General features: G+C 32.7%; 1 protein-coding gene across 2 annotated transcripts in view; it reads left to right on the top strand.

Annotated features, from left to right (window-relative positions):
• Nucleotides 1–13,939, top strand: part of LRP12 (LDL receptor related protein 12) — a 96,223-nt gene that overhangs the window by 50,656 nt on the left and 31,628 nt on the right. The window contains exon 2 of one of the 2 annotated variants that reach the window (XM_003256093.4): nucleotides 5,053–5,109. The exons of the other annotated variant lie outside the window; for it this stretch is intronic. Coding sequence (XP_003256141.2) covers nucleotides 5,053–5,109 — 57 coding nt within the window. The remainder of the gene's footprint in view (nucleotides 1–5,052; nucleotides 5,110–13,939) is intronic. 2 annotated transcript variants of the gene reach the window in all.

Here is a 13,939-nt window from a genome sequence, read left to right as displayed (position 1 = left end):
TTGCTAATTCCTCTTTTATAACCAGCAGCAGTTCCATGAATTTTTTCTTTTAATCATTTTTCGTTGCAACTGAAAATGGGGTCTTCTGCCATGTCTTCCAACTGGCTATCATTTGTATTTACGAATGCTTTGGATTTCTGTGTGCTTATTTTGTATCCTACTACTTTACTAAATTTTCCTGTTCTTTATAGTTATTTTTCTATTGACTATCTTGGGTTTTCAAAGTAGATATAATCTGCACATGGACACAGTTTTACTTTTTTTTTTAAACAATTCTTGTCTAATTGTACTATCTAATATTAGTAACTATAGTGGCCACTCCTGTCCTCATCCCTATTTTTAGTAGAAAAGCCTCTAGGCTTTCCCCTTGAATAAGAAGCTTGCTAATTATATTTTGTTTGCTTCTGTTTTGTATATTTTCAATTATTTTGTCAACAGATTACCAACTCTTCAGGAGCAGGGACGCTGCATACCTCTTACTTACATGGACTAAGTATTCCCTGCTATGTGTTATGTTTTGTGCTAGTCACTGGGGTTGCAAAACAAAACCCTGCTGTGTCCTATCAGAATACTCCCCCCACCCCAAAATTAAGATCTAGTAAGGAATATAGGTATTACACAGATAAAACAAATGTGATAAATTTTCAAAAAGTGACAGTGTCAGATACTAAAGGAGCCTATAACAGGATGACCTAACCTAGTATGGGAGAATCAAGAGATACCTTCCTAAAGAAATAATGTTTAATGAAAATCCAAAGGCAAGAGAGACAGTTGATGCTTTTCTAAAAGACATCCATTATTACTGGAAAGAAGAGATAGAATGGGAAAGTGGGTCACAAGAGATAAAGATTTAGAAGTAGTTAGGAAGAATAGGACTGTGGAGAGCTTGGCAAGCCCTATTAGGATTATGAACTTTTTCCTTAAGTACAATGAAATAAGAACCATCTTTGCTTTTTTGGTTTATATGTTTATATATGTGTTTATGTTTGATAACTATTCTTACTGAGCAGTAGAAAAGAAATTGTAGGAAGCTGAGCATTTTCATTTCTTGTAGCTGCCAGTCATTTAACTTTTAAACCAATGTTTTTCTTACAAATTGGAATGCTGTGGCAGGTAGATTTTAATTCTGAGAGCTAAGCATTATTTCTTTTACAAGCAAGAAATATATTCATATCTGAATCCTTTTTTAAAAAAAGTAAGGAACACAAACTTTTTAATGTTGTGGGAATTAGTATTGTACCTGAAATCTTTTTAAGAGGTGCGGAATACAGACTTTTTAATGACTGTGTATTTGAATGTTCAATCCATGCAGTTACCAGCTCTTTGGGAAAAAAAAATTACCAAACTACTAGAAGCTTTGGTTTTCTCATTTGTAAAATGAACCGTTGTTTTAAGGATTAGCTGAGTGAACGCTTGTAAGGCACTTAGGATTTGGCTGGTACATACCTATCAAATCTTAGGTGTATTTATTAGCTATTCTTAAGAAGTTTAGTTCTTAAATAAAAAGGACAGAAATATATAAAAGAAGACAGAAAGTTAAAGCAACAGGGATGCAGAGACTATAAATTTAGATATTCTCTTATGATAACATCCCCATTATATAAGTGAGCAAACTGAATCTTAGAAGTCATTTGAAGTTCATGACTATATAAATAGTAGAGCTGGGGTTTTATTACAGGAGTCTGACTCTAGAACTCAAACTCCATATCACTGTTGTATAGTTTCTTTCCTAAAGCAGCATCTATTTTAGTTGATTCTCTCTCATATTGTAGTCAAAACTACAGAAAGCAATAAATGGGGATGGTCGATTACTTGTTGGTGTTTAGTGAGACCAAAAAATTGTCATAACAAACTATTTTCTGATTTAGGTGATAATGAAACTTTTTCGTACGTGAAAAATCTTTTTTAGGGTTTATCTACTTAACTGGTTCATTACATAATTAGCTGCTAATGTGTAGTTAAAGAAGTAATGTTTTATCAGACTTTTTTTTTTCAGTATTTGCTACCTCTAAAGGGTGATGTCTGGAAAAATATCTGACATGGCTGCATTTGAACACTGTAGTCATAGTAAGATTGGTGGTGGGTGTTCATATTCATATATATGAAATTTTCTTGGGGTTTTGGAGAGGGGCATTAAGGAGGATATAATTTGCTTTGTATTAACAAAGCGATTTTCTTTGGGCTATCTACTGGCAACCTAGAAATAATTGAAAGTGACATCTTCGTAAAAATATTTTTTAGAATGGGAGTACACATAAGTAGCCCACTTCTTCAAGTGATGTTCAGAAGCAGAAACATCACTTTGATGTTAACAGAAATTATCATTGATTTCTTTTAACTTCTAACTAGGATTGTTTTTAAGCTAGAGTAAATGTATGGGAAATTAATTAGCAGTAGCATATTTTCTGTTTTAAAGTGTTAACCAGTTTTTAAAATCATTAATACTTTAATGAAATTTTAATATGTTATAATTAGCATGATATTTACCAGATTTCTGTTTATCCAGAATGATGGGAATGAACTATATATTCTGTTCACCTATTTCTTTTTGTAATATAAATAAAATTTTTAAAGAAATCTATGCCTGTTTGTAACAAATCTGGCCAATGCTAAAGTATACAATTCAAATCTTCCTCTCTAATTCCAGTTCCAAAGGTATTCCTCCTTAGGCTCATCAGTGTTTATATAAATGCATAGACATACATATGACATGTTTAACATCTGCATATTATAAACTATACATACATAATTTTAAAGTTAAAATTAAATCATACTTTACTGCTCATCTGAAACATTTTTAATTTAATATGTGTATCTATCCAAGTTAGTACATATATAATTGTTTATTGAATATTTTATTTTAAGGCTATATCAGTTTATTCCTGTGCATGTTGATAATAGTTTTAGATTTTTTTTTTACTATTATAAAGAATTTCACTAAGCCCTATAAGGTAGGTATTATCTCCATTTTAAAACATGAAATTGAGGCACAGAGAGATTGGGTAACTTGCCCTAAATTGCACAGCAAGTAAGTAGTGGAGCTGGTTTTAGAATCCTGGCAATATAGCTCAGAATCCACAATCTTCAATATTACATTATGCTGCTTTTTTACCTTCTGTTTTTGCTCTGTTTACCAAACTGGAAAAAAGATTTCATGTTTAAAATATATCTAAACTGGGTGTGATAGTACACTCCTGTAGTCCCAGCTGCTCGGGAGGCTAAGGTAGGAGGATTGCTTGAGCCCAGGAGTTCTAGTCCAGCCTGGGCAACATAGTGAGACCCTGTCTCTTTTAAAAAAGTAAAATCTGATATTAAAACTCTCCTGAGCATAATATTGCTATCTTACGGATACTGGAAATGTTAGTATCACAAATTATGTAGCTGTGATTTGTAGCAGTGTATAACATAGAAGTAGATTTAAGCCGAAACCTTGCCAGTGCTTCACAAACTTTAATGTGCATATAGATCACTAAGCGTGCATATAAATTCAGATTCCATAATCTGGAATGAGCCTGAGTCTCTGCATTTCTAGCACACTCCCAAGGTGGCCAGTACTGCTAGTCTACTCGTGAGTAGCAAGGATTTAGGCAGTTTATACTGACCTTTGGCAAACCTTGTTAGGTGTTTTATTGAATCAGTTTCATGTTTTGTTTCTGCTGCCTGTTTTTATAAGTTGTGTGTGGTAAAGAAATGGGTAGTCTTTCTAGTCATTTCAATTCTATATGTGTGACATTTAACAATAAACGAGAAAAAGAAATTGTGCCTTTTTTGGCATCAATGCACGGTACTTAAAATGAATATAATCATTTATTTGTATACTTAATATGGCCTTCCCACCTATCTCATCATTTCCACTGTTTCATTCTTAATTGAGGGAAATATAATGTATGTTTTCATTTTGAAGGGTATAGCTGTAGTTGGACCAAAAATATTGTTTTATCACTGTTATTTTTTCTTTAGTAACAATAATATACTTTACACAGTTACAAAAATCAACACCTGTTCAATGCTATATGCCAGGCACTATATCAAGTGCTTATTGGGCATGATTTCATTTTAATCATCAGTACATCCCTCATTTATTCATGTTTCAGCTATTTGTGCACCTCGTCTGTATCAGGAACTGTGCCTACAGTGGGGAGCCAAATAAACACAAATTCTGTTCTCCTACAGCTTAGTGCATTGGGGTGGGGGGTGCAATACAATATTCAGACAATTATAGAAGTGTGATACTTGTAAACAAAAAGTTGTTAATTACAATATTTGCTATTTTCTCCACTCTCAACCATGAAAGAAAATTCTGCTTTTGCCTTCTAAGCTTTTTCTGACTGGCTTCCTTCCCCACCTGACTCCAAGGAGAATTCTTTGTCTGCTCGGTTTCTGAGCTGTTGTGATGCCAGATCCAACTAATGGGTAAAGAGAGAAACCTTTAGAACTAATGATGTATAAAATACAAAATTTTGAGACAAATATCTGAAGAGACATTGCTTACATTAATTTGAGGGAGTAAATATTCCCGATACTTAAGATTGTTAGAATTGTTGGTGAGAAAAATTTGAAAGATTTTTTTGAAGATTTACAAGATAATGCAAGAGTTTTGTTTTGTTTTGTTTTGTTTTGTTTTGTTTTGTTTTGTTTTTAAAGTACCAACATATGTGGCCCTGACAGAAATTACGCCTACTTGTGGCTGATTTGGACACGCTTTTAGGGGAATGCTATTTTTAACAAGCTGTGTTCTGTTTTTTCTTGTAGCAGTACTGACTTCGCTTTTGATTATTAATTGATAGAAAATTCTTTCTGGTGTTGATCAGATCTATCTATTTGACCTTTATATATAACACTACATTGTTGAGATTTCCAAAATGTTTGTTTTCCACATTACTATTATGATTTTGAGCTTCCTAGTATTGTCTTGAAGATTATTATAAGAAACTTTTGCTTCTCAATATTAAAAGGAGTTCTATGTAGTTGTTTCTCTTTTAAAGGGAGGATCTGAAAAAATTTTATAAATTTTATCTTGGATATTAGTTTATTCATTATGTTTAATTTTAGGAAATGGTGCTCTTGCAGAACATTCTGAAAATGTGCATATTTCAGGAGTGTCAACTGGTAAGTCATTTTTTGTAATGTTTAAATTTCATGCATGACTTATATGGTAAATATTGAAAGCCACCTGGTATCTTACGAAGTGATATTTGGCTATAAAAATTATTACTGCTTTTTGCAGCATGTAATAAGGAATGAAGTAACTGGAACATGGAGAAATTCTCATAAGATAAAACTGATACTTGCATGCCCATGGATTGATTATACTTTTCCAAATGGACTGCATAATTATTTTTTCATACAAACATTGAACCTAGAGAAAAGTTAGCTCGAGTTGAATTAGTATTTTCTTTCCATACAAAGTTATGTGAAATGAAATTTACTGAAATGTGATTTTCAATGTTATCCCTAGGATTAGAGCCTTAGAAATTAAGCTTTTTGCTTGATTTTTAGATTATAGTACTACTCTACATAAAAGTATTGTATTTGAGCGCACAGTTTATTTGCTGTTAAAAGCAACCCAATATACTTGTGTCCATGAAATTCAGAAATTCATCATTGAGGTTAATGTATTTTTTATACTCATCTAGGCTTTTATAACTTATAATTACTTTATAACTTTATAATTACTTAAAGACTTATAACTACTAAAATTTTTATTCTTAGGCCACTTCCACAGCTCTGTTACCATTTTTGCCGTCAACCACAGTTACTAGGAGAAATAAAATATTTATTTTTGCATATATTGAAATAGGTTTTCTTACTGTTCATTTATTATTTCCCTATATCGATGTTTTGTGTGGTTAAAACTGTACTTAGTGTATTTATCAATCCACTGATTAACTTCTTTGTGTCATCTTGTAATTTGTTTGGTTCTTTTTTCCTCACATGAAGCAAATCTTGTTCTTTTGCTTTATGTCTGACTTTGTATTCAGAAAGTTAATAGACTTAACAAATACTCTAAGGGTTAGTATGCCCTAGTCAAACACATCAACAAGCCCAACAAGCCTAGTTTCCTGAAAACGCAAAGCAAGTGCTTCAGTGCCTGCATTAATTTTTTTTCATAGTTGGTTTCACTTTTTTAAAAATACATTCTCAAATGATATATAATTATATATATCAAATAACAGTAAAGTTATTTTAAAGATGGCCTTCTACCTTTTTCTATTTTGAATAGTTAATGAGAATTATAATTACTTTTCAAAGTTGTAACTATAAAGTATGTTTGTTTACTAGCAATTTATACAACCAAATGGTTACTGTTTAATTCAGTAGTTTTCAAAAGTTTTGGTCTCGGGACCCATTATAAACTTGTAAAAACTACTGAGGCCTGTTTTAGTCTGCGTGCGCTGCTGCAACAAAATACTACTGTGGATGGCTTAAATAACAGACATCAATTTTTCTCACAGTTCTGGAAGTCCAAGATCAAAGTGCTGGCAGGGTTGGTCCCTGGTGAGACCTCTTTTCCTGGCCTGTAGATGGCCACCTTCTCATTGTGTCATCACATGGCCTTTTTTCTATGAATATTCAGAGAAAGCAAGAGGTCTGTTGTGCCTCTTCTTCTAATAAGAACATCAGTCCTGTGGTATTAGGGCCCCATCCTTATGACCTCATTTAACCTCAGTTACCTCCTTAAAGGCTGTGTCTCCAAATACAGTCACATTGGGAGTTAGGGCTTCCACATACAGGCTTGAGGGGGGACACAATTCAGTCTGTAACAAGGACTTAAAAGAGTTTTTATTTATATGGGCTACAGCTACCAATATTTACTATATTAGAAATTAAAACTGAGAATTTGTTTTAAAACTCATTAGTTCAATTAAAAATAACAGTAACCTATTGCATGTTTACATCAATATGTAGTATAGTTTTATGAAAAATATATATTTCAAAACAAAAAACAATAAGAACAGCATTGTTTTATAATTTTATAAAGTAATGATTGGCTTAAAAGAAGATAGCTAGATTCTCATATCTGTTTCCGCATTCAGTCTTTTGCAACAGCATGCTTTGTTTGACATACTAGGAGACAGGGCAGCCTCACAGTGATGTATAATTGGAAAAGAAAGGAATATTTTAATAGCCTTTTTCAGATAATTGTGAATATTCTGTGATACTACACCAAAACTCAACAAGAGGTAGTTTCTTTAAGGTTAGTTGCAATGTGGAGTCTGAAACCATATCATTGAGCATTTTGTGCTCTGTTACATTAAAATCTAATTGGGTCTTTCTTACCCTCTGAATCAATTTTCTTACCATGTATGATTTTATAATGTGCATTGATCACTTGCAAATGCAGATTTGCTGAGTTATGCAGATTATTACAGAGTATGAAAAGTTATGAAAATTTGGAAATTTGGACAGATACAGTACTATATTCTGAATTTTATGTCAACTCATCAAGGGTTAGGTTATACTTATTTTTAGCTGTTTACTTGTGATTAGACCACTAGGCTCTTCTTGAACATTGATAATACCCTTAAATAAATTTCTATTTGAAAAAAGAAATCAGCAGTAAAGATATTTTACATTTTTTAATCTTTTTTTTCTTCTGAATTTCAGATACACATTTAGAAATATGTATTAGTTTTCTAGGACTACCATAACAAAATGTCCCAGTCTAAGTAACTTAAACAACATAAATTTATTTTCTCACTATTTTGAAGGCTAGAATTCTGAGATCCAGGTGTCAGCAGGGTTAGTTTCTTCTGAGTTCTTTCTCTTTGGCTTATAAATGGGTGTCTTCTTACTGTCTTCACATAGTCTCCCCTCTGTGTGTGTTGTCCTGATCTCCTCTTCTTATAAGGACACCAGTCATATTGGATTAGGGCCACACATATGACCTCATTTTAACTTTAACTCTTTAACTCTGTAAAGACTCTCTCTCCAAATCCAGTTACGTTCTGATGTACTAGGGTTAGACTTTAAAATATGAGTTTCGGAGGGAACACACTTCAGGCCATAACAAAATGTGTGTTTAAATTAAATATATTTATACATCAATAAAATACTCCGTTTCAGAAGTGAGTAAAACCTTATTCATGGCTTATTTTTTTCTAAAGTCTCATCTTACAAAATCTTTCTAACATAGAATGAGAAGAATAATACATGAAATCTATTCCAATTATATTATTAAAAATAAATGGATGCTGTTTCCAAAGGTATGTCTGGCTACACAGAGTCATTGCTGTTTTTTTTTTTTTTTTTTTTGAGATGGAGTCTCACTCTCTCTGTTGGCCAGGCTGGAGTACAGTGGTGTGATCTCAGTTCACTACGACCTCTGCCTCCCGGGTTCAAGCGATTCTCCTGCCCCAGTCTCCCAAGTAGCTGGGACTACAGGTGTGCGCCACCACGCCCAGCTAATTTTTGTATTTTTAATAGAGACGTGGTTTCACTATGTTGGCCAGGCTGGTCTCAAACTCCTGACTTCAGGTGATCCGCCCACCTTGGCCTCCCAAAGTGCTGGCATTACAGGCATGAGCCACTGTGCCCGGCCCCATTGCATTTTTTCTGTGGCCAGTACGGAGCTACAGATGTAATGTTTAATAGAGTATAAGCTCTCTGACATCCTTGCATCCCCAGTAGAAAGTAGGGCCCCTTCAGTGCTGGTCTAAATGGAGAGCTAGCCTTTGGAAGAATCTCAAAATGCAGGACTTGCTTTCTGTTGAGATCAGCAAGCAACAGAAATGGTGACTTGCTTCAGTATTCTGTGCTGCCATCTATTTCTGCTCTTCCCCTGCTCTTTTCACCTCTGCTACTCCATGTGCCGGTGCTCAGTGCCCTGCTGGATTGTCGTTTGCACTTTGGAAAGTATATTGATGATTTTAGAAAGAATTTTAATTGTCTGCACCTAGTGTTATCAGGTAATTTATTTTCCAAATCAGGACACTTTGAAAGCGAAATAATACATTATTTTTAATTATGCTGCACCAGTGACAAAACCAGGACTGTTTTGGACAAATCAGGCTGTATAGTCACCCTTTTGGCAATGAATTCAATTCATTTAACATGTATCAAGCACCTGATAGGACCTTGTGCCAAGGAGGGTGGAAGTAAGTGGTGAGTAAAATATTCTTATCTCAAGGAACTTATCACTTAATAGCAGAAGTAAATTTGCAAACTGTACCTATAATATGGTCTTAATGTACTAAGGCACATTATGGCAAATAATGAACATATTAAGTTAGAATATGAATTTGTAAAAAGCCTAGTTATAATATCTGGTGAGTAGTAAATGACTTAATATTAACTTTTCTTATTAGGCATAGTATTAAGGGCTTCATTTTGTTTACTCATGAATTTTGGGGGGAATTACTGATTTCTAATTAATAATATATTTTTGGTTCTTGTGCTTGGAATAATTTGTTCTGTTTTTAATATTCTGTTTATTTCCATCTTCTTCCTCCTCAAATCCTTGCCAGGAAAGATAAATCTTTGCCTTTTTGCTCGTTCTGATGCTACAGGGTTGGCATAAGAAATTGTAGCTAAATTATCAAAAAGTATGTATCTAGTTGTTATATAATGGGAAAGAATATTGGATAAAATCCTAATTTTTGTACTTATTTTAATTTAGAACTTTTCTTGGTCCAGAATTTTAAATCTCTCTTCATATATAAACTAGAGAAAGGAGAAAAGACAAATGGTATTTTTATAAATTTAATAATGTATGAAAATCATTATGAATTATACCACAGAAACTGCCAAGTAATTTAATTGCATACATGAGAGAGTAGGAAGGCTCTTTTAATCGCTTTTTTAAAAAGTGTCTAAATTATGTTTCTTTTTGAAATGTTTAAAATTACCAAATTACTGCTCATCTGCTACATAGAATGAAATGTATCTTACGTCACGTTGATTTACCACAAGGCCCTTGTACACATTAAACAAATATATTTGATTTTTTTTAAATATATCTACTTTAAACTGAATTACTCTGTAATCTATGATATTGACTTTAATCAGGATATTCTAGAAATAATTTATGCTCTCTTTATTCTTGATTACTTCTAAATCAAGTTTTTTGTTTTCACAAATTCTATTACACAAGTTTCATTAAACATTTAGAAAAAAGCAAAAAGATTAAGAAAATCGCCCATTAACCCTACCTTCCTACAATAATTAACAGTAGTATATTAAATTTTTTATTTGTCCTTTTGTGTACATACCTTAAAAATAATTGTATATGCATTTGAATTATCCCTAATTTTATCTCCTGCTCTTTCTAACACTATGTACATTTTTCCCTTAGTCTTCATGTTCATTATTTTAATGCCTGCATGAAATTTCCATCACGTGACTTCATTACAATGGGTTGTTTCCAATGGATTTTGCCTAATTTGGATCATGCTCAAGAGACATATTCATATAAAGTTGACCCTTGAACAACATGGTGGTTAGGGGCACCAATTCCCTGCATAGTGGAAGAAAAGCCATATATAATTGTTGATTCTCCAAAAGTTTAAGTACTCAATAGTATGCTGTTGACTGGAAATGTTAACAACAACATAAACATTCAATTAAATTTATGTACGTTATATGTATTAAATACTGTTTTTTTTTTTTTTTTTTTTTTTTTTTGAGACAGGGTCTGAGTTTGTCACCCAGGCTGGAGTGCAGCAGCATGATCTCAGCCCACTGCAGCCTCCACCTCCTGGGCTCAAGCCATCGTCCCACCTCAGCCTCCCGAGTAGCTAGGACTACAGGTGCGCACCACATGCCCAGCCAATTTTTGTTTTTGTAGAGACGGGGTTTTGCCATGTTGCCCAGGCTGGTCTCGAACTTGTGAGTGCAAGTGATCTGCCCACCTTGGCCTCCCAAAGTGCTGGTATTACGGGTGTGAGCCACCGTGCCCAGGCTTAAATGCTGTATTCTTAAAGTTAGCTAGAGAAAAGAAAATGTTATTAAGAAAATCATAAGAGAAAATCCATTTACAGTATGCTACTGTATTTATTGATACCATAAGTTTACATTATCTATTTACAGATGAGTCATCTGTCTGATAAGGTGGGCAGCTGCAGTTGCAGACCTCAGTCTACAGTACATATCAAGCAATTCAGCTTTTTCTTGTAATGTCATGACTTTTCTTTGCTTCTTGGGAGGACTTGCAACATCACTAGTGGCACTTTGTATGGATCCCATGGTGTTATTTGGGGTTTATGGTATTGAACTAAACACAATGAAAAATACGCGAGAACCACCAGAGATCACATTATACTGTGACACACAATTTACTGGAGATACCAACTGCTCACATGGAGATGATTAGCATCACACAGCAATTTAAGCAGATACTTGCAAATTGAGCTCACCAAAATAGCAATGGGAGGTGGCTACAGCATTATTAGTTGTATGTCCTATAATTAATTTTATTCAGTTATGATTTATTATTCATCTTTATACTTCTCTTGAATGTAAATGGTGCTGTGTGTGGTCTGCAAGTGTTTGGTAGGTTTTGATAAATTCTAACTCTTTATAATAGGTTAGTGTATTTTTTATGGTAGTAAATGATAATATGGACTAGTATTTTACATATATATGCATTCATGATATACTTAATTTTTTTTCAAAATTTCCAGTCTATGTGATTTGTCTGCAAGGTTTTTCAAATTGTCACAAATCTCCAAAAAATTTTTCAATGTATTTGTTGAAAAAATCCATGTATAAGTGGACTTACACAATTCAAACCCATGTTGTTCAAGGGTCAACTATATATCTAGCCTTTTTTATTTCTAAGAATATTTCCTTAGCATACATTTCTGAAAGTGAAATTACTGTATCACAGGTCATAAATAATTTAATGACTCTAGAAACTTTTTGACAGATTGCCTTCCAAAAAGGATGTACTAATTTACACAGTTGTCTGCATTTACTTTCAGTACAATCATGTTTTTCTTGCTTAACTTTTTTTCTTACTATGTTTCCATTAAAGTCTCAACCTTTTATTTTCTGTCAAACTTTTTTTTTTTAAAAGTGACATTTTCTTTTCTTCTTGATTCATGGCCTGGAGTTGTAACATCGCAAAGAATAAGAGAATGAAATTTGCTTTCCTTTAGAGTTAGGCAAAAACTAGCCTGAAGTTTATAAAATATTTTCTCGTTGCTAATAGGAACAGATGTTAAGGGTTGCTGCCTTCTCAGGCAGAAGCTTTTTTTACATAGGAAGATTAACATGGTATTTCCAATTACCAATGATACAACTTCCAAATATTCCTACCTTTTAATGATAGCTGAAGTCTCTGTCTGAGGTTAGCTTGATTTTGAGTTTACTCTGCATTTGACTTGGAATCTTTTGTCAGGCAAATCTGACATTTCTGTGAGCTGAGAGAGAGAATATTTACTTAGGAAGTTTCTTTCTTAATCCTTATTCATATTAACTGAATTAGCAGAGTATATAAAATAGACTTTAGTCAGCTTTTAAGTATTGTTTATGCTGTCAGAATTTTATTCTATCAAAATCATCACCCTTTCTTGCTTTTATGTATTTGCATTTTATAGTTTCTATTCTAATATTCGAAGGCCTAGCACATTGCTAATCCTGTATGCCTTTTACAACTAATAATTTAGTTGTAGCCTTTAAAATAGGGACATATTTTCTAAATTGCAATAAATTTGCTTTCAGATTAGTTAACATTTTGTAATAATGGAGAGTACTAAATTAAAATGGCTTTTGTTTTTAACCACAGCTTTGGGCTTAAATATTATAACGTGGTATTTTGAAATTTTCCTGGAAGAACATCTAGTCTGATAAAGTTTTTATTATCCTATAATGTTTAAGATCTTCCAAATAAGGAATCTGAAAGAAAATAAAGCTTAAATTGTAATTATCTCTGATAGAAGTTTACAATTATTTTTTAAATATAGAAAAGTTACATGAGAAAGCAGCAGGTCAAGTGGTCCTTTGCACCTTTCCTATGTAATTTTAATATTATTTTGCAATTATTCAATTAGGTACCTGGACCTCTTGTTAAAGTTACTAAGAAGAATTTCACTAGTTCTTTTGACCAGTGGTATATCCATGTTTCAGATGAAGAAAAAAAAGAAGCCTTGTTACATTTTAGTTGATTATTAATACATTAGGGTTTTTAGGATTTCAGAATATAAAAATAGAACATAGTGTGAACCAAAGAATCTATCCTTTATATAAAGAAAAAATGAGTAGGGAATATGAGACAGAGTACATTCTTGATATATATTAAAAAAAACATTACTATAGGATGCTAATAATTTTTAAAGTCATTGTCTACCTTCAGAGTTTACTTCTGAGACACTTAAAGTTTTAAAGTAGTGAACTCCCTTTAAGTTTTGGAAATGAAACTAATGGTGGTATTATTATTTCTATATTATATACTCTATAATCTTATGGCCAATGTCTTATATGAAACATGTTTATATTATATCATTGTAACCTATTTTCTATTATATATCAAATATTTATTGAACAATTATGTATTTATAACAAAATAATTATGTTATATTTTTATGTTACATTACAGGTTGACTATCCCAAATCTGAAAATCCAAAAATCGAAATGCTCCAAAATCCAAAACATTTTGAACAACAGCATAATACTCAAAGGAAATGCTCATTGGACCATTTCACACTTCAGATTTTTGGTTTTGGGATGCTCAACTAGTAAGTATATGTCTGTACATATTCCAGAATTTGAAAAAAAAATCAAAATACTTCTGGTCCCAAGGATTTTGGATAAGGAATACTCATTGTATGTTATAATAAACAATAACCCCAGCATTAGAACAGCACGTGTGAGTACCAGAACTATAGACAGAACAGTTTGTATTGTGACAGGGTATGCAGTGCTTAGATGGTAGAAGTGAAGTTCATCTGGATGGATATATCCATTTCATTGAGCGAGCCAAACCTAGTGAAGGTAAAA

The sequence above is a fragment of the Nomascus leucogenys genome, chromosome 16 (genome assembly GCF_006542625.1).
Source record: "Nomascus leucogenys isolate Asia chromosome 16, Asia_NLE_v1, whole genome shotgun sequence".
NCBI classification, from domain to species: Eukaryota; Metazoa; Chordata; class Mammalia; order Primates; family Hylobatidae; genus Nomascus; species Nomascus leucogenys.
Note: the sequence above shows the minus strand (reverse complement) of the source record. Positions and strands in the feature narration are given on the sequence as shown.